General features: G+C 45.8%; 1 protein-coding gene across 4 annotated transcripts in view; it reads right to left on the reverse strand.

Annotated features, from left to right (window-relative positions):
* LOC121695751 (solute carrier family 45 member 4) overlaps positions 1–25,348 on the reverse strand; it is a 60,028-nt gene that overhangs the window by 19,981 nt on the left and 14,699 nt on the right. For 3 of the 4 annotated variants that reach the window (XM_042076856.1, XM_042076857.1, XM_042076858.1), the window contains one exon: positions 18,805–19,829. In XM_042076856.1, coding sequence (XP_041932790.1) covers positions 18,805–19,150 — 346 coding nt within the window. In that variant the 5' untranslated portion in view covers positions 19,151–19,829. The remainder of the gene's footprint in view (positions 1–18,804; positions 19,830–25,348) is intronic. The other variant, XM_042076859.1, reaches the window with a different exon arrangement.

Here is a 25,348-nt window from a genome sequence, read left to right on the forward strand (position 1 = left end):
CAATGGGATTGGTTTCCTCTTAAGCACGGAGCGTTTCATTCAAAATATTACACTCCCTACGCGACAGGAAAAGGCGGCCATAAATAGCCCGCCATGGTCAGCAGTGGCCGGTTGTAGTAATCCACCCCAGACTGGCAACAGCCCCACCCCTTGGGGTCACTCCATAAAATATACCTTTCATTGTTTTTGCTCTGTGTTGCTTTTTTCGGGAACAGGTCAAACGTTTGGTTTCCTGCCGTCTGATTCGCTGGAGACGGGGTAAAAGTAATATCGTGGGCACTGCAGCAGACATGGCTAGGCAACACAGCTGGCAACGTAGCTCTTTTTTTGCAGCACGGTTTGTGCTTAAGGAACAAAAGATGACGGCAGTGATCTCATCATTTATTAATTGTGATGGAGCGCGAGTGCTCTGTGTGCGAGAGGGTGTGATGCAGAGACTGTGAGAACTAAAATGATGTCAAGCTTACGTCGTTTGGATGATTTTAGATCAAGAATGAAAATGATGTGCTGTGTTCTCACTCTTGCACTCAAACGTCCCAGACAAATACCACGATAAAAAAAAGACACTTGAATATCAGATGTCTCTATTTGGCTCTGGTAAAAAAAGCCGACCCAAAATAGACGCACGTCATCCCATCATTGTTTTGCAACGACCCCACTCTTTATCCTTTATGACCATGACAGGTTTGTACATCAAATACAACCAGTGTATCAAATCTCTTACTCGTACACATTTGGACTCTAGTTTTGTCTCTGTCTCTCTCTCACGCACTAACATTATGCAACCGTCCTCTAAAAAAAGGGAGCGTAGATTTAAGTTGCATAAGCAGGGCAGGGGAAAGAGGGAAGAGGATGGCAAGGATCTCTTTTTGGAAGGTCACATAGGTTCAGCCGGCCCCGGGCACCATCAAACTGGCACCGACTCCGCCACCTAATCACCTATTCCAGGGAGGTGCCAGCACCTGAGGCGGGCACTCTGTAAATAATGAGTCCTATGGGGCGGTGGGTACAGAGGTGATTCATGCTGTCCACTCCTTAACGAGCCCTCGAAGCCTTTGTGCTACTGAACGGAACCCTGCTGGAGGCGCAGGGCACTGGAAGCCTTGAGAAAAGCTGTGGCCAACCTTTGTTTGCTGGATCTGAAAAAAAGTGACTTGCTTAGTGGTCCTCAGCCGGGCTGGTGCCTGGTTGTTTGTTTGTTTATGTCTCCATCTGTGTGTGTGTGTGTGTGTGTGTGTGTGTGTGTGTGTGTGTGTGTGTGTGTGATGACAGTGGAAAACAATGACCACGGTGGGATCAACATGATCTATATTTAGTGATAGATCAAGCCCTGGCTTGGACAGGTTCTCGAGAAGGCGTCTTTCACGGAACGAAGCAAACTGCATCGCTAGAAAGACCACCCCTTTAATAGGATTGGCATCCCACGTGTCCACCCACCCCACCACCACCCTCCCCCTGCTCCTCCTACACCCTCAGCCGACCTCTCAGTCAGTGATCAAAGCCACTAGGAAGGAGGCTGGGGGGTGGGGGGAACGAGGAAAGAGTGAAGATGCCTCTTCAGCTTGCTTTCACTTCCGCGAGGGAGCGTGCCAGCGACCGCGTCGGTGCCAAGCCTGTTATGCGATGTGATGAGACCACAGGCACAGCAGCCAGACTGCCCGGCCAGGCTCCCAGCAGGAGACAGGCGTCCTTTTGGACACATCCTTCCGTGGTGGAAGCTGGTGATAGTGCGCGGGCGGTGAGGGGGAGAAGCCGCCGCCGCTGCTGCTTGCTGACCAGCTTAGTCATCGTTAGTCAGATTGAAATAAATAATAAAAAGTAAAATAAAAAAACGTTAAGCTTTCAGCCCGGGGCGGTTTTTTTCTCCCCCTTTCCATAACGCTACAGCTGCGGCCTCATGTTGTGTTGTAAAAAACGGTTTCATCTTTTTAAAAACGTCCAAGGGCAGGGGTGGGGGGGGTGGGGGGGGGGAAGTGTAAAGGATACACACAGAGAAAAGAAAGCCCGAAACACACACACAAACCACCAAAATGACATGTCTGAGACTGCCAAATTAACCCAGAGTAAATTAAAAAACCACTCAAGGTCAGAGTGCCACAAAGTGATTGATGCAGCTTTGCGTGTCAAGGAGTGGTTAGAAGGATGCATTTTGCCATGACGGAACCAAGAGTGTGACTCATTTCTTGAGAACCAAACATTTGATCTACCTTATACAAAGAAGATACTTTGGGTACTCCATGTACTTTGCTTCTCAAAAAAAATGTATTTATGTGACCTGGCATCTCCATGATATTACAAGAATGTGTTGGGCCTGTCATTTAACTAAAAAAATTAATGAAAACTTGCTGGCTATGGTTGTTAGCCTAGTGGTACTATAGCCTACTGTAGCTACTCTATGCAACAAGAGTGATTATTTTCAGGAATTTGAAATCTAACAAAACAGCAAAAATCGGCCCTACCACTGTTATGGAAGTGAAACCAAAATGAAAAAATGTAATCATCATGCTTGTTAGGTAGGCAAACAATTGGTTCCATTTCCTTTCTTTTCTTTCTTCTTCTCTTTCTGTCGCCAACCACATCATTTTAAAACAAACATATAAAGAATAAAGCTGGGCGGAATGACGCTGCACTCGGAAGTGTACGTGTACGTGTGCGTGTGTGAGGGAGAGGGAGACGTGCGAGGAACCCGGTAGCTTTTATCAGCTCTGATGTGGAAGGAGACAGGATCTGAGGGGAGAGGCCCGCTCGCTGCGTTCACATGAGGCGTTCGCGCCCACTGCGGACTGGTGTGGAAACACGCAGGCAAACCCCAGGCCCGGCCCAAAAAACGCACAGTTCCCTCTCGGACGTACTCCAGCACCTACTTCCTGCAAATCCGCCGCAGCCCTGTGACCATTTATGGGACACCACTTCCAAAGAGGATCGTGGGATTTCGTCTCCCCCTTCCCCTCATTTTTTTTCCATTTATTTCAAAACCTGCTGTTATACATACAAACAAAAATTGCACAGACGACAAAAGATTTAATCAGTCGGTAAACACGCATTACTTGTTCCTTACGAAGGCAAGAAGAAAATGACAAAAAAAAAAAAAAAAACGAACAAGCAAAAGCCGGTAAACATCCAAACAGGACGTCAGATTATAGTAAATAATGACAAGGGTCCTTTTTTCCCACCAGGTCAAAAATGGCGAACAATACTGAGAGCCGAGTGACTCGCTGTGGCCACAGGAAATATTTACCGTGTAGGAAAGCAGGGTTGAGACCAGGTCAGCGCCACAGAGAGTGGACTCGCGTTCTAGAACGAATACTACCAGACCCCACCACCACCACCACTACTACTGGAGGGGAGGGGGGGGCGTACAGACCCTGCAGACCCCCACTGTTGTGGCTGCTGAAGGGGGGGGGGGGGGGTGTTTATGGCATATTGTGAGAGTCCTGGGAGCCTTGACCGTCGGCGGCCTCTGGCCTTGTCCAGGGGGGGGGGCTTTATTTATCTGCTCTCGGAGCTCTCAGCTCGGAGGTCTTCTGAGAGACGTGCTTCAGTGTTACTCCCACACACACACACAGCTGCACCACAATGCAATGTCACTCTCACAGGCCCTTTGAGTAGACAACCTGGGGACCAATCTGGGCAACAATCTGGGTTACGCCAGCCCAGCAGAGAATGCAGTCCAGAAGGTTTGCCAGTCAACAATCTGCATGTGAAACAGAGGCCCACTACCAGGCACGCTGCAAACAGAGTGGCATCCGTGTAACTCAACATTTGCACAGTGACGTCTCTTATTGATCATGTGATGGTAGCTCTTTCCATTAGTGTGAAACAGAAGTACCAGCTTTATACTGTTTACCTTCTGATGGAGAATGTGAGCTGGGATTAGACCATCACAACACAAGTTAGTTTCACCCTACTGACGGTGTGTCTATGACAGTCTTCTCCTCTGTACAGTATATGCTATATTGTGGGGCAAGGGCAGGCATACTGTTTACACTAAAACAGAGGACCCTAAAAATAAACAGAGAATGCAAGTGAACATGCATCCTGTTCCTTAGATTTCCTTGCATGCATCAGCAGAAGTGGCGTGATGCATGTGAACCTAGCGCAGGTCTCGGACACAACCTCACGATCTCTGTGACTGCCGGTCACTCCACTCTACTCCCACCCCACCCCCTCCCAATCCATCCGTCAGCACAGGAACTACAGCCCGGCTCCTGGTGGTGGTGAGTCAGCCTGTTCTCTGACTCACCACCCCATCACAGCCAACACCACCCCCACCCTCCACTACCGCCTCCGCACCGACCCCCCCCCCCCCCCCCCCCCCCCCCCCGCTAAGCTACGCTACACCCTTCTCCACTCCTCACCTATTCTGCCAGTATTAGCCACATAAAACAATGTCATTTGTTTCCCCATCCGTGTCCAAACGAACTCACCCACACACCTTGTGAGAACCTGACCACGAGCCAAGAGGCCGCGTCACCCACGGGCCGCGACACGATGAGAAGAAGAAAACCAGTTCGGAGTGCACGAGAGAGAGAAGCGAAAGGTCGACGGGAAGCAAGAGTGAGAGATGGAGAGAACAAGAAAGAAAAAGAGGGAGGCTGATAAAGAGCTGGCCGACACTACATCGATGAAAGAGCAATGACAGGAAACAGGTGCCCCGGTTTCATACTCAAGCGGGCCCAGTCAGGTGCACCACATCCTGACCTCTGGCTAAACAGTACCAGCAGCTCCAGGCCCGACCCTCCTAACTCACTCACTGAAGAGCCTGCTAGAGATTCCTCCTGTTAGCTGTTTTAGTCCCCCTTGACCCTCCACCACATACTAACCATTAGCCTACTGGCTAATCTTCAGCGTTCAGCGTTCATCAGCGTTCCATTCACACGCTCAAACATGCTTAGGGACCTCTTAGTTGAAAATGCCATTGCTCCTTAGCATTTACCAAGCTGTGTGAGGGGGTATGGATTGCATCGATCTACACAGATGGGGGTGGATGAAATATTACAAAACCTCCATCATTGGGCATTCAACTCCTTCCCTTCTCCAACCCTCTCTGGCAACAACAGCACCCTCTCTCAGTGGGGGTTTGCTCTCAGCACCTATGAATTATTCAATGTCGCCGTGATGAAAAAAAGGGAGGATGAGATTGTCTCTGCTGGACAAATTTGAACAAAGGCGGCAGTGGGGGAGGGAGGAGACCCTGAAAACACTGGTTACATAAGACTCAGGCACACCTGTGGGAAGAATAGCAACAACGGGGTTCTGACTATGTCTCTCTCTCTCTCTCTCTCTCTCTCGTTATGTGATGGTTCAGGATCACTGTGTGGGCGCTCCTGTGCTCGGCAGGAGCTGGTGACTAAAGAGTCTTGCTGATGGACAGAAAGCGAGAGGGGGGGAAAGAGAGAGAGGGAGGGAGAGAATGAACGTGACCGACGGAATGAGGGGACAAAACAGAGAGAGAACGGATTGCTTTGTCAGGTGTCAAGCACTGGGTGAAGAAAGAGAGAGAGAGACAGACACAGACACAGACACAGAGAGAGAGAGAGAGAGAGAGAGAGAGAGAGAGAGAGAGAGAGAGAGAGAGAGAAGGAGAGAGAGAGAGAGAGAGAGAGAGAGAGAGACACAGACAGACAGACAGACAGAGAGAGAGAGAGAGTGGTGTATGTCCAAAATGTCCCCCCCAATATACGGACATAGAAAAATAAAGACAGAAAAAAGCGTCATACTAGGCCTACAAGAAACCAACACGCACCACCATCTGAAATGTAATCAAACATGTAATGCATGTAAAACATGTAAATTAGTGACCTAGTGATGGTTCCAGAGTAGCCTACACCCCTGAGTGGTTTGTCCTGGTGGTTTTCCATTTTTCATTAGTGACGTGCGCTATTAAAAGCTATTTATACCATTTACTGCACCCTACTGCGGTGAGGTAGGGCGGTCAACAATATCGCAGATACCGGTACAATTTTCACAAAACTTGTTGGAAAGGTGTAGCACAGGCTAAGGAAATCCCATACATTTTTGGGGGCGATCAGGGAACTTTGAAACATTTTCCATACTGTAGCCTATTCTCGCAATGATAGCGAAAGTGAAACATTTTATTTTAAATGATGAATTTGTGCAAGCATTCATTTCTTGTGAGTCATTCATTTCTTTCACATGTCTTTCAACATAAATAATGCATTCATATGCTAGTAGTAATGCCAGAAATTACCGTTTATAGGCCTCTTAGAAATGGTTGTTGCATCTTGCATATTATTTAGATGCGCACTCAGTCGCGCATCCATGCAGGCAAAACGTAGGAATTAAATGTGGCAACGGCACACAAGTTGGAAAAAAACTTTTACAATGCAATGGCGGCTACAGTTAATGTGAATCGCCAAAGAAAGGAATTTGCACCTCCATTCATCAATTAAAGGCTGTAGTAGGCCTAGTGTTTCTACATGTTGGCACAAAACATCATTTCTGTCAAGCCAGTCTATAATGCAGGGGGTAACATGAGGTGAGTCAGACAGAAGAGGGGCCTGTCTTAGTAGCCTATTCCTTTCAAACTACGTTAAAATTGTGTGATTAGCCGCAGCATAATAAAATCTAAATTAAAAGACAAAATCTTATTAGGCTATAGGTCCAAACCTATCCAAATCTATGAGTTTAACAAAGATACTCTAGTTTGTAATTCCTTTTAAAGTATACATTTTGAAGACAAATGGAGTCATAATACAGGTCCAGGGATGGATTACTGAATGGGCTTACTGGGCCTTCTCCATCCTTCTGTTTTCACAAAACTCACCAGAAGTCATCATTTAAAGGGTCATTCTTTTACAAATAAAACATCTTCCGTGGGAGAATGCCTCAAGACCCGTCTATCTGGAGGAGGGGGGGGGGGGGGGGGACATCTGTGCCCAGGGGTTCATAATCCATCCATCCATGCCATGCCTATGTCTGTCAAAAGTTTGGAATACCCTAATTGACTGTTGTGATTTTTAATAATATTTTTTGCATGGTACTGTAGGAAATTTATTGAAATTCTGTTTGGGGGTCTCTCAGACCCCACCACAGATTTGGTCCCCCCCAATGTTGACATCATGACTACGGCCTTGACAGGCCGACGGACAAGAAATAAACAAACACTTCCAAAACCCTATGCACCATCAAACAACGCGCTCCATCAGCCTCTGCTTCAGCAGGGGCAAAAAGCAACACCTCATAGTGTGCTATGGCATCAGGAAGATGGAGAGCGGAAGATGGAGGTGAGAGTGAGACCAATGAGGGACAATTCCCCAGAGGACAGCTTGAAGATGCAGCGTCAAAATCACACTGCAATGCGATGACAGCGCAGAATTGGTCTTCAATACCAACCCCCACCCTCACCACACCAGTAATTCCATCTGCTGCACTCGGAATCATTATGTTATTCCATTACTTTAAAAGCTCCTCGTGACAGAGATGGAGAAGCAGAGAAAACAAGTGGAAGTGAGAAAGTCTGAAAGAGGGAGAACAAGAAAGAGAGAGAGAAAGAGAGTGTGATTGAGAAAGTGGTGGCAAGAGAAAAAGAATACTATGAGGAGAAATGAAAGAGAGAGAGAGAGAGAGAAAGAGACAGAGACAGAGACAGTGAGAAAAAAAAACTCTTCATGAAAAGAAAAATACAATGAGTCACTAGCTCTCCATCCTTTTCCTTTCCACACACACACACACACACACACACACGCACACACGCACACACGCACACACGCACACACACACGCACACACACACACAAAGCATTATAGGTTTCGATGCAATGTTCTTCAGCTCACAGTGAGAGGGGTGTGATATGAGGCCATTGCGTTACGAATGCTGGTAGGATTCATACATTCCCCAAACCCTATTGATTCTCTGTGTGTGTGGCTCTGTGTGTGGCTCTATGTGTGGCTCTGTGTGTGCGCGCTGGTGGTAGGGTTGATATATGACGCTGCAGCAAATAAGAGCCAGCTAAGCACCACTGCACATAACTATGGGTCTGTGTGTGTGTGTGTGTGTGTGTGTGTGTGTTTACAGACTGACATGCTCTCCGCCCCCTCCCCTATAGCTAGACTGCGGCAGAGTACTCTCCATCCGCACAGCTTAGACACACACACACACACACACACACACACACACACACGAATATATACACGTGCGCAAACACACTCCAAGTCTGAGGATGCAGAAGTGTGTGTAGGCAGCATGTGTGTGAGCAACTTGGGGAGTCCTGCCCCCTCATTGGTGCGGGGAGAAACCTACGTCAGCATGCTCTCCTCCTTCTCGCCCGCTCTCCATCCCTCCATCCCTCCCTCCTTCTCATTTTTATGCAGTACGCACGCTCATCCTCCACCTCCTAAAGGACGCAATTAAAACTGCATGGGCATCTCTCTCCCGCACACACACACGCACACACACACACACACACTGCTGCTGCTGCCAGTCGTCTGGGTTACATAACACTGCAGCAGTGAGGCGGCCACCTCGTCCTGGGACACCGTGTGGCAGAGGAGCCCTGATGTACAAACCCACTGCACAGTGAGACAGAGCAACCCTGCTACACAGTCTCACACACACACACACACACACACACACACTGCACAGTGAGACAGAGCAACCCTGTGACACAGTCTCACACACACACACACACACACACACACACACTGCACAGTGAGACAGAGCAACCCTGCTACACAGTCTCACACACACACACACACACACACACACACTGCACAGTGAGACAGAGCAACCCTGTGACACAGTCTCACACACACACACACACTGCACAGTGAGACACAGCAACCCTGCTACACAGTCTCTCTCACACACACACACACACACTGCACAGTGAGACACAGCAACCCTGCTACACAGTCACACACAGACACACACACACACACACACACACACATTGCACAGTGAGACACAGCAACCCTGCTACACAGTCATACAGAGATGTTCACAAGTTATTTTTTGGAAGTCCAAGTCGAGTCTCAAGTCTTTGAGCTCATGTCAAAGACAAGTCTCAAGTCTTTGAGGTGCAAGTTCAAGTCACGTTCAAGTTTGTATATATATAAAAAATAGTAGATACTACACACAAGTGTAATGAATAATTGGTAATTAGGCAACAATGGTTTACACTTGTGTGATGAATGTGAGAACAGCTGTGTTCAACAAAGCTCACAGTATTTCAGTGACGGTGTGAGGCCCTGGTGTGGAGTCGTACGCAAATAAAGATGAGCAAGTTTACCTGTGCAAGTTCACAGAGCAAAGGACACCGACAAAGGCAACCAGTCCTATTGCCTCTATGTCAATAGACAGATATCTCATTGCACTACAATGACATCAATAGATGGTAAGGTGTTGAGTGTGTTTGAATTCCGTTCCTTGTAACATCTTTCTGCATTCCACAGTTCACCTCGCCTTAATAACAATTATATTTCCTTATTAGCTGCATACTTGAGGTTGCAATTAAAGATATTTAGGTACATCAAGTTTCTCACATACTGGAACTTGAATTAGGAGCCTCGGCACAGATACACAATTAGGATGTTGGCCTATTGATTATAATGTGCTTAATTGAAAGTTCTGTCAGTCGCTTTGGATAAGCATCAGCTAAATTACTAAATGTACAGAAATTCTTGAATGATTCTTAATTCTGATCACACTACATGAACTTGCATACAGTATACTACTGTATTTGGTATCACAAGGGCCAAATTGTATACATTGTTTTTTACTACCGGTATATAGTTTTAATAGGCTAAATGTTTGGGATAAAAAAAAAAAAAGCTTTTTTTGCAGTGCTTCAATACTTTGATAGATAATATTAGATAGATTGTATTTTGAAATACATGTATTTTTGCCCATCCCTGCCTGTTCCCAGCATTAGCACACACTTTGTGATGATTAGCTTGTTACCTGTGATGATATATGCTTAACATAGTTTAACATATCTTTCATTAGTAAGTGATTGGGTGCGTTTTGAGATGCCTGATGAAATTAGACGTTGTTGAAACGGCATAATTTATCCTGGTGCCATACACCTTGCATGTAGCCGTTTGCTTATTTCCAGATTGCCCTATTGGAGTCATTCCATCTCTCAGGACAGAGTCAATGGTTAATGTAGGCTTCATCTTATTACTGTGACGCAAACATGCACACTGTATCTTATGTAGATGTGTGCATTACGAAAAAAAAAAAATCATTGCGTCGCATCGACACATGCGGCCCATTCCCCCTCACGTGAGGTCCATTCCATCTCATGCGAGGTTCATGCGAGGCCCATTCCTGCTCATATGAAGCCCATTCCTGCTCATATGAGGTCCATTCCTCCTCATGCGAGTTGTGGCACACTCATGAGGCATGCACTTGACTGACAGCTGGGGCCTGACATGGGGCTGCGAGCTCCGTCCGGGCGACAGACGTTCCCCCACTCCCCTGCGGCCACACTTCCGTTCACAGATCGACCCAGACATGACAGTGGGTCGTGACGCGGGGTCAAAGCCCATGCAGTCACCACTGTGCCAGTGTTCGTCAGCGCATGTGAGCTGCTCTGTTCATCACGCATACATGAGACTGTCTACCAGTCATCAGAGACGTTAAATATTGCCCTTGTATGAATCTAGGAGTCCACTTGCAAGACAGCCATGCGGTCCGGTGCAACCAATGTAATAGGATGAACTGCCACAAGGTGAAAGTACCCCTCCATCCCACACACACACACACACACACAATAAAAAAAAAAACTGGAATTATGTCACAGGAGTGTCCTCAGACAACTCTACTGGAATAGGCAACTGACTGTGAGCGCGCTGATGAATTTTATTGATGCTGTGTGTGTGTGTGTGTGGGGAGGACACGAGGGCTGTTTTGACAAATGAAACACTCAGTGGTTGCACATGATAGTGCTGCTAATATTGGCTCACATAAAGAAGGTGAGTACTTTGAGATCCATCACTGGGCAATACACTAAGTATATTCTTCCCCACACTATTACTTTCCAACACAATACATCTGTTGCCTCCAGGAAGAATAACAGTGATCGTTATATCCCAGTTTCTTCATACCGGAGCACATGAAGGCTGATTATGTTATCATTCTATTGGATTTGCTAACCGTGAAAGACCTGGTCATAAAGCTGGTGGGTTTTTTTGAAAGGGGTGCAGGGTGGAATCTTGCATACAACATGGACAGTAGCATTCTTTAAAAAAAAAAAAAAAATCCTATTCCACTGATGCCACCTGGCTCCACTCTGGCCTCATCAACAGCAGAGATTGGAGCATGCTGAATGCAGGAACTCATCCACAAACATTCCCAACGGGGAACGTTCCGCGATGGGGAATGTGGAAAATGCGCAGAGTCACGCATTCCCGGGATTGCTTGCAAACGTCACATTTTCCGATGCTTTGTGTTTTGTTTTGTTTTTTCCCCCCTCTGCTTTTACTGGTCTTGATAGTGTTTTCCAGAAATGGAGGCTTCAATGCTGTTGTTGCACATAGCTGGCATTACTGGGCTCCTGGCTAGTGGGAGGAGGTGGGGTGGTTGGGATGGTGAAGGGCAGGAAGTAACACTGGATACGTTGATCTCAGATCCACTCCACACACACACGGGGGGGGGGGGGGGGGGGGGAGGGGGGTGTTGATGCAGAGGTCCTGCTGTGCCATGCTGAAATGCATTTATCATCTGTAATCCACCACTGCATATTATGCAATCCGCTCAACCTCATATTAGACACACACACACACACACACACACACACACACACACACACACACACGTTTTTCTAAACTTGTAGTGAACTGAGGTGGGGCTTCAGAAAGCAACCAACCAATAAACACTAAAATATTTGAGTCAGCTTGCTTTTGATAAATAATTCCTTGTGACACAAAGATGACCTATGAGGTCATCAGTGAGAGAGATGAAACCAAAATAAATACAAAAGAAAAAAAGAAATTAGGCTCATGCCAACAACAGTTACCTAACATTTTAGCCGACCCGACAACACTTAGCCTGAAAACATCAAATACCGTCGCTCAAGATAGGCTTTGTCTAGATTAGAGCGCCTCAAATCCCACACCTTCACCATTAGTTTATGTAACCACAGAGAAAGGACAGACAAGATTAGAGAGACGCGGTCCGGTAAAAACACGCTAATGCTAACATGAGCTAAGGCATGGGAAAAAAAAAAACTTGAGCAAAAAGAAAATACTAGAGCAAAAACAAACAGTGAAAAAGCCGAGGGAAAAGCACAGGAAACTATTCTACGAGGTTGTGAAATCAGTTATGAAAACACTGCTTAAAACAGTTAGGACAGCGGAGTAAAGGGGAGGGAATAAGTGTGGAAGGGAAAAGGAGGTTAATTTATATGTCAATGTTTCCCCAATTTACCAGGCCGAGACAATGCTAGCATGGTTATCCATCTTGAGATGGGACGTCTGAGTCGGCCTCGGCGGTGGGAAAAAATAATTAAATACACAATGAGTGGCAAAAAAGCTGTGAAAAACAGAGCGAGGGGCACGATTCCCTCAAGTGATTGTTCAGTTCCCACGTTCACACAGGCTAGAGTGGGGTTCCTGTCGGGAGTAGGGGGAAAGAGAGAAAGAAAAAAGAGAGAGAGAGAGAGAGAGAGAGAGAGAGAGAGAGAGAGAGAGAGAGAGAGAGAAGAAGAATACTGCACTGTGGTAGAGGTGCTAGTGTGAGAGAAAGAAATTCTCAGGGGGACAAAAAGACTGCTCAAAAGGCATGTTTATTTTTGTGTTTATTCTGCACCTCTTTCTTAAAATATACACACTCTCAGTCTCACACAATGGGAGCTGTGGCACCTCAGCTGACGTGAATTTTGGGAATCAAGGATAAAGATCCCTAAGGCCTCTCAAAGTGGTGATAAAACTTCCAGGAAGAAGATGACTGCACAGATGCCTTAAATATGAACAAAGAACACCCACATACTTAAAAGCTCTAGGCGGCCCTTCACACATTGAATACATGTATAGATGTCTAGCTCTCTATATAATTGAAAGAAAGAAAGAATCTATAATTATATTCTAAGTGCAGGTGACTTGTGATTATGGTGAAAGCCTTGTTCCCTTTGTGTAAGATCAGATACTTCTTTAAAGTCACCTTAAGCTAAAGCCTGCACAGGTGGACGCCGTCATGGACAAAGTTACATGACAGACATTTATACAGTGAGTGACGATCGTTGCCCTTGCATGCTCACCACTACATTTATTTATCTATCAGAGGACTAATGGAGCAGAAAACACAGCCACTCTACAGAGGCGGACAGATGGTTGTAATGCCTCACCAAGCGCCAGCCTGTAATAACCAGTCTCAACTCATAAAAGCCCAGACAACGACAGAACCTCTCCTACATACAAAATGTTACATGCTGGGTAGAAGGACTTGCTACCTAAAAACTTCAAAGCTGAAAAAAAAAGTTAAACTATTTACATTTTTCTGTGGAGAGAAACACCATATATCCTAATACTGTAGTTTATTTTTGGTTACAGAGGTTCAAATTTAGACACTGTTTTACCATGGAGAGCTCAATGTAAACCACCCAGCCTGCACTAGCTGTTAATAACAACACAACTGATTTATTCCCTATGGCAAGGATGGAGACTATCTGTATTTTGGGATATACAGATAGGTGCAGAGGGTCTATTTGTATTTTGACCATTTCAGTATGGGTTCCCTGATACAGGGATGCAAACAGAGGTATGGTCAAAAAGGAGTGAGATTATCGAAGCCCACGCCCCCACAGGAAATATCATATAATTACATTTTGCCACCACCTCTGCAGGGGCGGAGTCAGAGGGGTGACTCCGGGTGGCACAGGCCACCCTTGAAATTCGATTGGCCACCCCCAAATCTTAGTCTACAATTGGCCATTAACATGGTCTAAGGCAGGACCTTTCTTGATGCACTTGCAGCAGTTTGAAGTATCAGACGTCAGAAATGTAAGTGGTAAACACGCTTGCCTTTATTGGCCTACAGGCTACTGCTTGTGCTAACACGCAAAGATATCTATTTACCTATTGCATCTGCCAGCCTATTTATCTAATCACACACTTAAGTCGCAGACATTTGATAGGTCATTAAGTGTTAACTGTAGGCTAGGCCTATACTTTTGTAAAAGTGTTTAATGGTAATAATGTCCTAATGTAATGTTAAGAAAACTTTTCATTTATGGTTCATCAAGCTTAGGCCTACTCACTAAACACTCGTCGCATCTAGGCTACATGTAGCGATATTCTGATGACATGTATGACCATTCAACCAGTCAAGCATTTGTTGTAAAATATTGAAATTATTGGAAGTTTACATAGCTTAGGCTAAACTGTATGCTTATTTCGTCCCCAATAGCTGTTTTATTCGTCCCGATCAGGAGGGATAAATGAAACATTGTGCACGTTCCACTTTTGCTTATAATAATTAAATAATTCCTGAACGCAGGGCTGGACTGGCCATCTGGCATATTTTTTCCTTTTTTTTTTATTGGCCGAGCCAGTCTTTATAAAGTTCATTTTCCATAGTAACGCGTGACAACAAAATCATATGCCTGCGTTCTGTTCCCAGAGCTTTCTCTGTCTATGATCTGCAGCGTTTCTCAAATTATGAGCCTCCTCGACAAGTAGATTGCTGGTCTACGGAGCAATGAATTTAAATTACGCCCCACTTCTGTCTGTTAATTTGCGGCACAATTGAATGATATTATAGAACCGCGGACCGAAAGGTTTCCCCGATCAGGAAATACTCCTTAATTTGCAAAAAAAAAAAAAAAAATTTATTTCACTTAGTCACCTAATTTAAAAAATAAAAAAAAACGGCAGTAATCATTTCAGAGGTTTTCGATGGATTGACCGTAGGTCGGAAAAGTGGAAAGAAAATAGCTTCAAGGCTATAACTTTTTTGTTTTGTTTTAGCATGACTGTTTTTGAAGATGATCATGTATGGTAGCTTCAACATTAACACGACTTGGTGAGGATAATATTAATAATAATACATAAATAAATGTTTAACTTTGATGACTTTGAAGGCGAAGGAAATGTGAGAAGAATTTCTGTGTGTCTATCATATGAGTTACAAGATTCAGTTCTATGGCTATCGTCACGAAGTTAAGTGAGGCTGCGCAGTACTGGGGGGACCAACTGAAAAATCGTTCTATTTGACTCAGTGCCCTCCCATTGAAAACGACGGAGTCTGTTCGTCCATTTCTTTTACTGTCTATGGGTCTTGGTGGTTTACATCAAAGATTCTAGAGCGTAGCGCTCTAGAATCTTTGGTTTACATGTCTTCTTGAAAGAAATGTTGAAAGTCGGGCTGAAATCACATTCATATCTAAGTTTGCTGAATGCATGTTACAAGGACAATGGGCCATGTCATGTAAGGGACGTGGTACTGCAAAAATACATTGTCTACATTGCAGAACCACTCAACTATTAATTTATGGTGAATAAATGTTATATTACTGTGCACAGCCTGACGTGACGATGCTAGCACATTAGCAGCGGTTAGCTAATTATGCTAACGTTAGTCTCCTCCAAGTGACAATCATATTATACACAATGCTGGCAATGCTAAGAACAATTAGCATCCTCGTTTATCTTACTTAATGCTACATTGAGTTGACTGTGTGGCTTAATCCACAGATGTGGTGAAGCACTGTTTCGTTATGGTTTGCTAAGGAATAACCCATTGCTTGAAATAGTGGAGAGCTGGGAGCGAATTTTCTTTTTTTGCAGGGTGGTAGGGGAAGAGTCCCGCCCTACTCGCCCTGTGATTGGCCAGCTGAGGCTAGAAGGCTACTACCTCGTCCGTTTCTATGGAGATGGGTAGTAATCAAATAATCATTCTGGTCGTGGACGTTGAACAATTTTAACGATAGTTGAAGTTGTCAACCTAAGACTGTAAAATAGGTTGTTTGTATTAGGGGGGTTTGGGGGGTTTCCCCCCCAACTAATTTTATTTATATCTTATTTTTTTAAATTCCCTACTGATAGGTGTTCTATATATATCTATGGGTAGTATTTAAACTTCGTGAGCCAGAATCTAACTTACAACTAGCATAGCAACCTGCTAACAAGGATTGCATTGATTAAGGTTAGGGTTGAAGTTGTCAACCAAATACTGTAAAATAGCTTGTTTACAGTCTATGTTGTCAACATGATGAATAAGTGTTACGGTATTTAAAGGGGTTAAGGGGTTTGGGGGTTCCCAAAACCGCGAGCCGCGAGCTGCGATGAGAACATGGTGTCAAATCTTCGCATTGTATCGCGGAGTGATTTATTATTAGCTGTGTAAAGTCTGAGTTGAAATGTCCAGGGATATTCCAACTCATGGAACGTCTCTCGGCCAATCAGAAACAAATAAATAGTTCCATAGAACCCAATTGTTGTATAACTAGCACTAACCTGGTATAGTTATTGTAAAGACTGTAATGACACATTAGGACAACCTAAACATTACACAATGCAAATGGTAGAAATTATGTGATTAGAAGACATCAAATATGGTTAACCTTACCTTTCTTGCGACACAAAATTACTGGATCCCGGACTGATAGGTGTAACGTTAAATCCTTGCAGTGAAGTGCAGCCTTGTAGAAGTAGGATAATGGTGCGCAGCAAATGGGATTTTTAAGTGTGCAGCTTTTTGATTTAGTGTTGTCTTACACTTCCTATGTTTCATGGACTGTAACGGTAGGCTGTGTGTTTATGTAGTCATTTTAATACAGAATTAACTTTGATGAAATTATAATCAGATCTCAACCCCCCCCCAAAGAAAAACTCGTGTGAATCGTGCAGATCCGACAAGTCCCCCAGACAGCCGTGAAAAAGGCGGCATCCGCCAAAAGGCGCGCTGTTTGCATCCCTGCTGATATTTTGGTTTAGCTTTTGGCTTTGTACACGGTGTACAGCCTCTCGGTCATACCAGTAGCTTATCGGCGTTGTGTAAACAGAGCTTTTGGAAACCTACTTGTTGGGGGCTACACAAGAGTAACAGTGGAGCTGGTAACTGCACCTGTGCCTGGGCAACCTCTATGGGCACCCATGCCTATTTATACCCCACAGTTACATCAGTTTTGGCGAGCTAGGGCAGCGAAATACTTATGCGCTTAACTGGTATGACCACAGGTGCACATACACACAAACACAAACACACCCACTTCATCATATGCGCACTGAATATAAATCCCAGTGTATGCACTGTGGAATGAGGTTAGTTTGGGTAGATATAAGAGCCTTCAACCCAAGAAACATTCTGAACTCTCCTGTTCCCTCATGCAGAAACACAAATTCTAAGCTTGCCTCCTAGCTAGTGCATCCCTGTGAACAAACACTCTCAGTGCATTCATTCATCCATCCCCCTCTTTCTTTCATTTATTCAAACACATCTTTATTCACATTGTCATTCCTGAGATTCCCTGCAACATTGCCATGAGTCAGACCCCTTTAAAAAGACCCGCAGACGGAGGGAGGGAGAGAGAGAGACAGCAATGAGGAGCATCCCAGGCTACGGAGCTATGCGTCTCTGGGGCGGGGTGTGTGTGTGTGGGGGGGGGGGGGACCTGACGTGAGCAAGTGCACTAAGCGACACCTCTTTCTGTTTTTTCTCCTCTGAGGAGAGGGTTGTGTAAGAGACTGCATCCTGTGTAGAGGTAATCCTGCTGATCTTAGTAGACGGAGTGAGCCTGGCCACACACACAAACACACACACACCGGTCTGTGTGTATATTAATGTGGGTATTAATGTGTGTGTGTGTGTTTATCCGTCATCCCAGCACTGATGCCAGACTCCGTGGTCAAAACATCTGGAACATCTCCACACACTAGTTTCATATCTATACACACTTGCACATGTGCATGTTTGTACCGTATGTGTGGTCCACACACACACACACACACACAAACACACGGTTCAAATCCATTCAAACTACATATCCCTTTGGTGAATGATGCCCTGTCTATAAAAAGACACAATACTGAAACTGCCCTTTGTTCATTCTGCCCAAGGACATAGTGTGGGAAGGTCAAATGTTCCTTTCCCAGGATTTCTGTCCCTTTGCCTTATTTTTAGGCCGTAACTTATATTATTCAAAGGATGGATCTCTAGTTGCCAATTACCTGTTGTTCTATAGATAGGGACTGCGGAGTTGACACTGGGATTTTAATCTTGTGCTTAGTCACACAGTCTCTCACACACTCACGCTCACACACACTGCCCACCCCTCCCCTGGCTGAATCAGGGATGAGCTGCTGACCCCTCTGAAGGGATAGGCGGTTACTTAGCATCATGACAGTGTCTTATCCCTGCACGGTCAAGCAACACAAGGACGGAGGTACGAGAGGGTGTGATTATGTTTGTGTGTGTGTGTGTGTGTGTATATGTGTGTGATTGGTGGCATGAAAAACATTGTCCTTACGTAAACAAACCAAAGCTGAATTTCACCAATGTAACCTTTCTTTCAAGTGTGCAACTGTAAAGGTTAGATCCTTGGCTCGTAATTATATACCACCTACTGAAAGTTGGATATTATTTATGTTTATGGCCTCTAGAGTTCCCCTTTGGCCCTGGGTGCTGTGGTCCTCCTGCATTGCTTTGAGTTGGTTTTAAAGTGAAAGTGGCAGTGGACAATAAGCTGAGAAAGGAGGTCCTGCTTCTTAAGGCTCCTTTTCTCGTAAGGCCACAACTTACTATTAGGTTCACTTTTGTATAAGCGAACACCGGGTTCACACCAGGTCACTAAAACGATATAGCTGGAATGAAGTGAGCAACTAAGAAAACAAGAGAATGTCTTACCTATTTGCAACAGGACAGGAGTGACCAATGCCGTCTCCATAGCGTAGCAGAACTCGCGTCCGAACATGACCGCCCCGTGCATGATCCACTGACGGAGCGGAATGCGGTCTATAGAGCCCTCGCTCGGTGACTCCTCTTGGCCCTCCAGGTCCTTGCCTCCTCCTCCTCCACCTCCTCCACATGGTCCTCCTGCTCCTCCACCACCACCTCCTTTGCCTCCGCCATGTCCACCTTTATCTCCCCCTCCATTCTCCAGCCCCCCGCTGCGTTTGGCGGGTACCACCACCACGCCTTGCACTTGCATTGCGTCGGCGTCAGTGTTCTGAGGTGCCATGGTCGCCGGCATGCACACGGCCGAGCTAATGGTGCACCGTCAGGCCTCTCCAAACGACAACCGAAGGCGAAAACCAAACAAGTGTTTGTTTAGAGAGGAAAAAAACAAACTGTCAACCTATGACAACTTACAAACAATGGTTTCTCCTTTAAAAAAAAAAAGTATAAACTCCCTGTGTCGTCCGATCGTCTGTTAATGCAGTCGTCTTCACTGTGTTGCCGAGGTAACTCAATGATGAGTGAAAACAACAAAAAAAAATCTCTCAAAGGTACATTCCTTGTGTGCTTTGTCCTATTTTGCGATTGTTTTTCTTTTATTCAGAGATGCTCCACCAACGCTGTGGGGTTATTTGGTATTGTTGCGTTCGCCTAGATATGGCTTTGTCATGAGGTCACTCCCTTTAAGGTAAAGCATGCATATGTATGTGTAGGCATGTGTGTGTGTATGTGTGTGTGTGTGTGTGTGTGTGTATATATATGTGTGTGTGTGTGTTTGTGTGTGAATGTGTGTGTGCGTTGGTATTTATTGTCTACTGAAATTAGTAAAAATCCATATTGATTGCCATTCAGTTAATACCAGTTTCATGATTTGTATGGAGGAAGTGCGGTAGAGGGAGGGGAGGCGGCGGGGCGGAGGGCAGACTGCACAGGTGGGAGCTCCACGGTGAATCCCCATCGAGTGGCCGATCAATCTGTGGGACACACAGACACAGAGACAGACATTTACCATTAGCATGCATGCTATATATGATAGCACAATGTATAGAATAAGCATTTGCACAAGATTGCCCTCAAAAACAGACATGTGACCACAAAGAACATACAAAGACTACGCAAACACACCAAAGGTCAGAAGAACCAGCTGTTGTTGCTTAGGCTGCTAAGCTTGAGTGCATGTGTGTTTAAGGAAGTGTGTAAATGTGTACATCTGAATGCTTGTTCCCTCGCACATATTTTGACTAGAACATTCCGTGTCCGCAAAGGCATGAATAATGGTGCTTTTTTAATAAGAGTAGCGGTCAGTTGGGCAAACTCTGAACAAACAGTGGAATTAGCATGTTTCAGCGGATCGGCGGCCTATTGAGAGATTATCGCTTTTGGGTAACAATGGACAAGCAGCACGTTTCCCCTCAAAACACCTCCTGTCTGTCACCAAATACCCAACACGTGGTGCTAATCGCACAACAATCGCCCCAGCCTAATCTCCTAGCCTAATAAGCTACTTAAACAAAATAAGGAAATAAAATAAAAGGGTGCAGGGTGGGGTGGGGTGCTTGAGTTCCACAGGCAATGACCAACAATGACATCCTCTCAAAGCTTTTAGGAAGAAAAGGAACAACAAAATGTGCAGGACTTTTCCCACACAGTTGTGTGCATGTGCGACATGTACAACACAGGAGACATTGTGTGGTCTTAGCACTGTGGCTAAACCCTAGCGCCTGCAGAGCCAACCCTGATGGGGACAGTACAAATGAGGAAATTCACTCACTTGTATTCCAGATATCGGGCACTAGCAAAGGAAGCGCCCGACAGAGGAAAAACGAGATTGATAGAGCCGGAGAGTGCGAGATGCAGGCTAAACTGATTCCTATCTTAATCAATATGGCAAAGTGGTGATCCTGACACCACGACTTGCGCACTCCCAGAAGCTTATCGGCAATCATAAATCTATGGAAAGCGGGAAAGCAGTGCGGTTGTGTTGGGACATTTGATAAGAGCCTGATAAAGGCAGTTATCTCACAGTTTGATAAGGGTAGGATTGGCAGTGTAGTGCATCTAACCAAGATGCGGAATCCTCTGGTCAGTTTTAAGAGAGATTGACATTGAAGCTGCATATAATTATTCAGTGCATAGATGTTTTTTTTTCCTGAAGCAACACACAATATCAGACCCCATTCCACCCAATGGTTGACCCATGCCAAATACACATACATAAAAAAAAAAAAAAACATGCCAAACAAATACACCAGAATAGAAGGCTGAGCCAAATACTGTTATTCTCTCTGCAACCAGCCAGAGGTCAAAATGTCAACCTCCCTTATCTCACAGCTGATTGGTGGTTTAAATCCTTGATCCGGCTATCTGATACGGTGCATCAATTTGTCGGTCAGCCTAATTATGAAGGATGCACAATGCACTCAATGGTTCCTGGAGGATGCAGTGCAACTGCACCCTCTCCTTTTCTGTCTACACATACCCTGCAAGGACAACCTTCCAACAGCCAGCCACCCCCCGCCCTCCTCCCCTTCCACCTCTCTCCCTCAGTCTTTCAGCAGCACTTGAGGGACTCATGAGTCATCTGCGGACACAAAACCTCCAGAGAACAATCTAGAAGACTGCTGAAAAGGCGGACGGCTGAATTAGTCCGGGGGGTGGAGTGGGCGGGTCTCTCTGAATCTCTACTGGCAACACGATTCATTAGAATTTGTCAGCAAACGTTCCTTACGTAACAGCTGAAGGAGTGAGTAGCACCCAAAGCCACCCCCTACCCTACCCTACCCCATCCCAGTGACGAGGTGCTGAGGGGCGGGAGGCAGCAAGTTACGTAAGGGCTCACTGCTGGGACTCCTGGAGAGGCTGAGTAACAAAGCTCTGCGGGGGTGGGGGTGGGGGTTGGGTTGGGGGGCACCCTAAGGGGTAAGGAACGCTGCGGTGCCTAAGTGTGGAACACCATGATCTGATCCCTGTTCATGTCCTCCCCCTGTTCTTTTCACACATTGTCGCATGTGGTCCTCTGGCAGGAGATGAGTGTGAGATGCTGCTGTGGGGGGCGGGGATGTGTGGTAGTGGTGGTGGTGGTGGTGTGTGGGGGGGGGGGGGGTTATTGGTTGTCAGGGACGGACTGTGTCAATTGCCACACCGGTATCCATATGAATGAGCAGATAATGAATGCACGGTCAGGGGTTGGAGCTGTCCCTGTGTTGCCATTTCATACATCATTTTACAGCCCAGGAGGAAAGTAGATGAGCATGTGAGGAGGGAAGGATGCAGAGAGAGAGAGAGAGGAGAGAGAGAGAGAGGAGAGAGAGAGAGAGAGAGAGAGAGAGAGAGAGAGAGAGAGAGAGAGAGAGAGAGAGAGAGAGAGAGAGAGAGAGAGAAAAAAGAAAGAAAGAAAGAAAAAAGAGAGAGAGAATGCATTATGGGTGAGAGACTGACTTACTCAGCTTTCAGTGACTCTTTCAGTGGCTCAATCTCTTCTGCCCAGGATATGGTTTCAATCCCCATTGCTAATGCACACAGCATTCATGAGAGAGGGAATTCAAATTGCAAACTTGAGATGGGGGAAAAGAACAATTAAAGACAGGCACAGCGCGATGCCAATGCCCACACCAAACCACAGGCCTCAGAATCACCACTGCAGATCATCTTGCAAGCTGGACGGAATCAGCTCATTCAGTCTCAAGCCTCAAGCTCTGACTTTTACGTCACTGAGACCCTCTTCGGCGGGGAGGATGAAGTGAGAAAAGAGATGTGCCAACAGAGGGCAAATATTTCCACCGTGGCGCTCAGGGAGGGCAAAACATTTCCTCCGATCCATCCAAGTGCCCCCCGAAGCCTCCCTGCCAACAGCTAATCAGCAGAGGAAGCGAGAGAAGATGAAAACAATCAGGGCGCACTTGGCCAACAATTAACTGGTAGGGAAAAACAGCAAAAAAAAAAATATCTATAGATAAACTTCCTTATGAAAATATGTATATCACTGAACTGCACTGATAAACAGAGCAGTAAAAGAAGGCAACTAAGGCTACGCTTACACATAACAGCACTTCACCATGCCAAACAAACATGACCTTTCTCTCTTCCGTCACCTGATGTCTTAGTGCCCAATTAACGGCCTTCTGCTGCAAACATCAGTCTCCCCTTATAGGGATAATTTGATGATGCTCTTGCGTATGCGAGCTGGGTGACTAGATGACAGGACACAGGAGTGATGACCCCCCTCATAGGTCAGCAAGACCTGTGGCCAGCAACAGCATGGGCTATTTGATCCCAGGTGCCCAAATGAAAAATTTGAACAGAGGAGAAGAGAAGTATTTCAGTTTCACATTGTAAACGAGCAAGTGGTTGGCTTTTAACACATCGGCCAAATTGGTGTGATTTTTGTCCCCATTTCTCACCTGGGTCTTCCAGCACTCAACAAGGGGCTTATATAACTCCCCTGTCACACCACAGTGCACTTATTCTGCTAAAAAAGCTCCACACAAGGACTTGCAAAAGTAACAGAGCCTTCTGGAGGATTTTTCCACGATACCAGGCTGTAGATTAGTCTGACCCTGTCTGCCTTGCGAGCCTCAAGAATGGTCTAAATCCAATGCAGGTCATAAATGCAATTGCTTTGGCACACCCGCAAACACAAATACATGTGCCTGCGCACGTGCACAAACCCCTCCAAGGCTCGCACATACGTACGCAACAAATGCATCGCTTCTTGACCCCATTAATCATTCAGGATGAGAGTGAACTTAGGGGGGGATCTTAATGTCACTGATAAAAACGGCTTTCTTTCATTCGGCAGCCCAGAGGAAGCCCTGGATTTACTTAGTGTAAATAAGAGCTCGGCGTGTAGCAGCCATGGAGAGGGGGAGAGGGAGGGGGAGAGGGGGAGAGGGGGGGTGGGGAAGTAGAGAGAAACAAACAAGACAAAGACAAAACAAAAAAAAAAAAAACAATCGCACCCCCCCCCCCCCCCCCCTTAACCAATCCAAAAACAACAACAATGGGGAGTGGGGGGGTTGAGGTATAGTGAAGGGGCATTGATTGACAGCTGATGACGGCCCTTTTAATCATCTCCAGCTAGACAGCCCTTCGTTCAGTGGACAGACCTGTAATGCCTAAGCCATTCTCTGGGTCTGTGCATTCCCCACTGTGGTGAGACCGGTTACACCCTTCACTGATGGTAATAATAGTAACGCACGTCCTGAAGAACAACATAAAGACCGCCTGAACGGAGAGCCCCACCCCAACCCCCAGAGCCCCAGGGTGTGGTGTGGGGCGTGACGTGGCATACCCGTACCCCCAACCCCCTGGCCCTTTCTACACCGCGACCCCATGCCGAGCTGCGCAAACAGGTAGCAAGTTACAACGGTCGCACGGCTCTTCCCAACCTGACTCACGTGATAGTGCCCCCGACGCGGTTTTAATGGCCAGTGTTGGCCCGAGAGTTACGGTTTAAGAATGTGATCCTCGAGAGTGAACGAGTGACGAGGAGAGAGCAAAAACGAGTGCGTCCAAAGGGGAGGCTGGCAGAGAAGAGGAAGGACAGAAAGAAGGGTGGGAGAAGGGGGCAGTCCCTCAGTCAGTTTAAGGTCAGCTAGGCTATGCCAATGAAGCGTAAATGTTCAATTTTTGGGGGTGGAGGAGCAGGGGGGGGTGGGCCATTTTAACGGCCGTTTGTTTACATGGTCTGAAATTTGATTACCCTGTGGCTTGCCAATCATCCCAAAACATGCAGACAATGCCATGGCAACTCCAGCACCAACTCCAGGGGCAAATAATGTTTTTATTGGTCAGGTTCTGACATGAGTCTCATGAGGGTATGTGGTCACACATGCTTGTGTGTGTGTGTGTGTGTGTGTTGCTATGTAGGCAAGCACATAGCCAGCAACATCAATTAAGGCTATGTAAAGATGAAGAGGAGAAATACAGGTATGGAGCTGTCTGTCAATCAACAGTGATGGACATTTCAGATCCCAACTTACTTACTTTGTTAAATTGATGACATGATAGGAATATCTTTCCTTCTGTGTGTGTGTGTGTGTGTGTGCATGCATAGCTCTAGACCCATGGGGTTGAACAGGAGCTACTGAGATTACGATTGACCTCAGTGTCCCTAGAGTCCAAACAGGTGAAGCTGATAGCATCTGTGCACTCAAACAAATCCCTACACAGAGCAGGAACAATACCACAACAATAATATAATATAGTATGACATGCTCATATTTCCCTGCCAATCAAGAAATTGAGGAAGTGAAATCAACAGCTGTTCCAAGTCCGAGCAGTCGAGCATTTATCTGCTCACACTTTGGTAAACACAAGGTATTGAGGCCTGGAATGAATGTGATAGTCAAATGGCAACTAAAACCACACAAAGAGTACATTTTAGGATAGACTTTCTAAAATGTTCCTAGCAAGCACAAGAGTTGCAGGTGCAGTTTTAGATAAAAAAACATAAAAAATAAAAACAAAATGCGGCTAGCCGTGTTAGCCACGG

This window comes from Alosa sapidissima, chromosome 21 (assembly GCF_018492685.1).
Source record: "Alosa sapidissima isolate fAloSap1 chromosome 21, fAloSap1.pri, whole genome shotgun sequence".
Classification (NCBI taxonomy): domain Eukaryota; kingdom Metazoa; phylum Chordata; class Actinopteri; order Clupeiformes; family Clupeidae; genus Alosa; species Alosa sapidissima.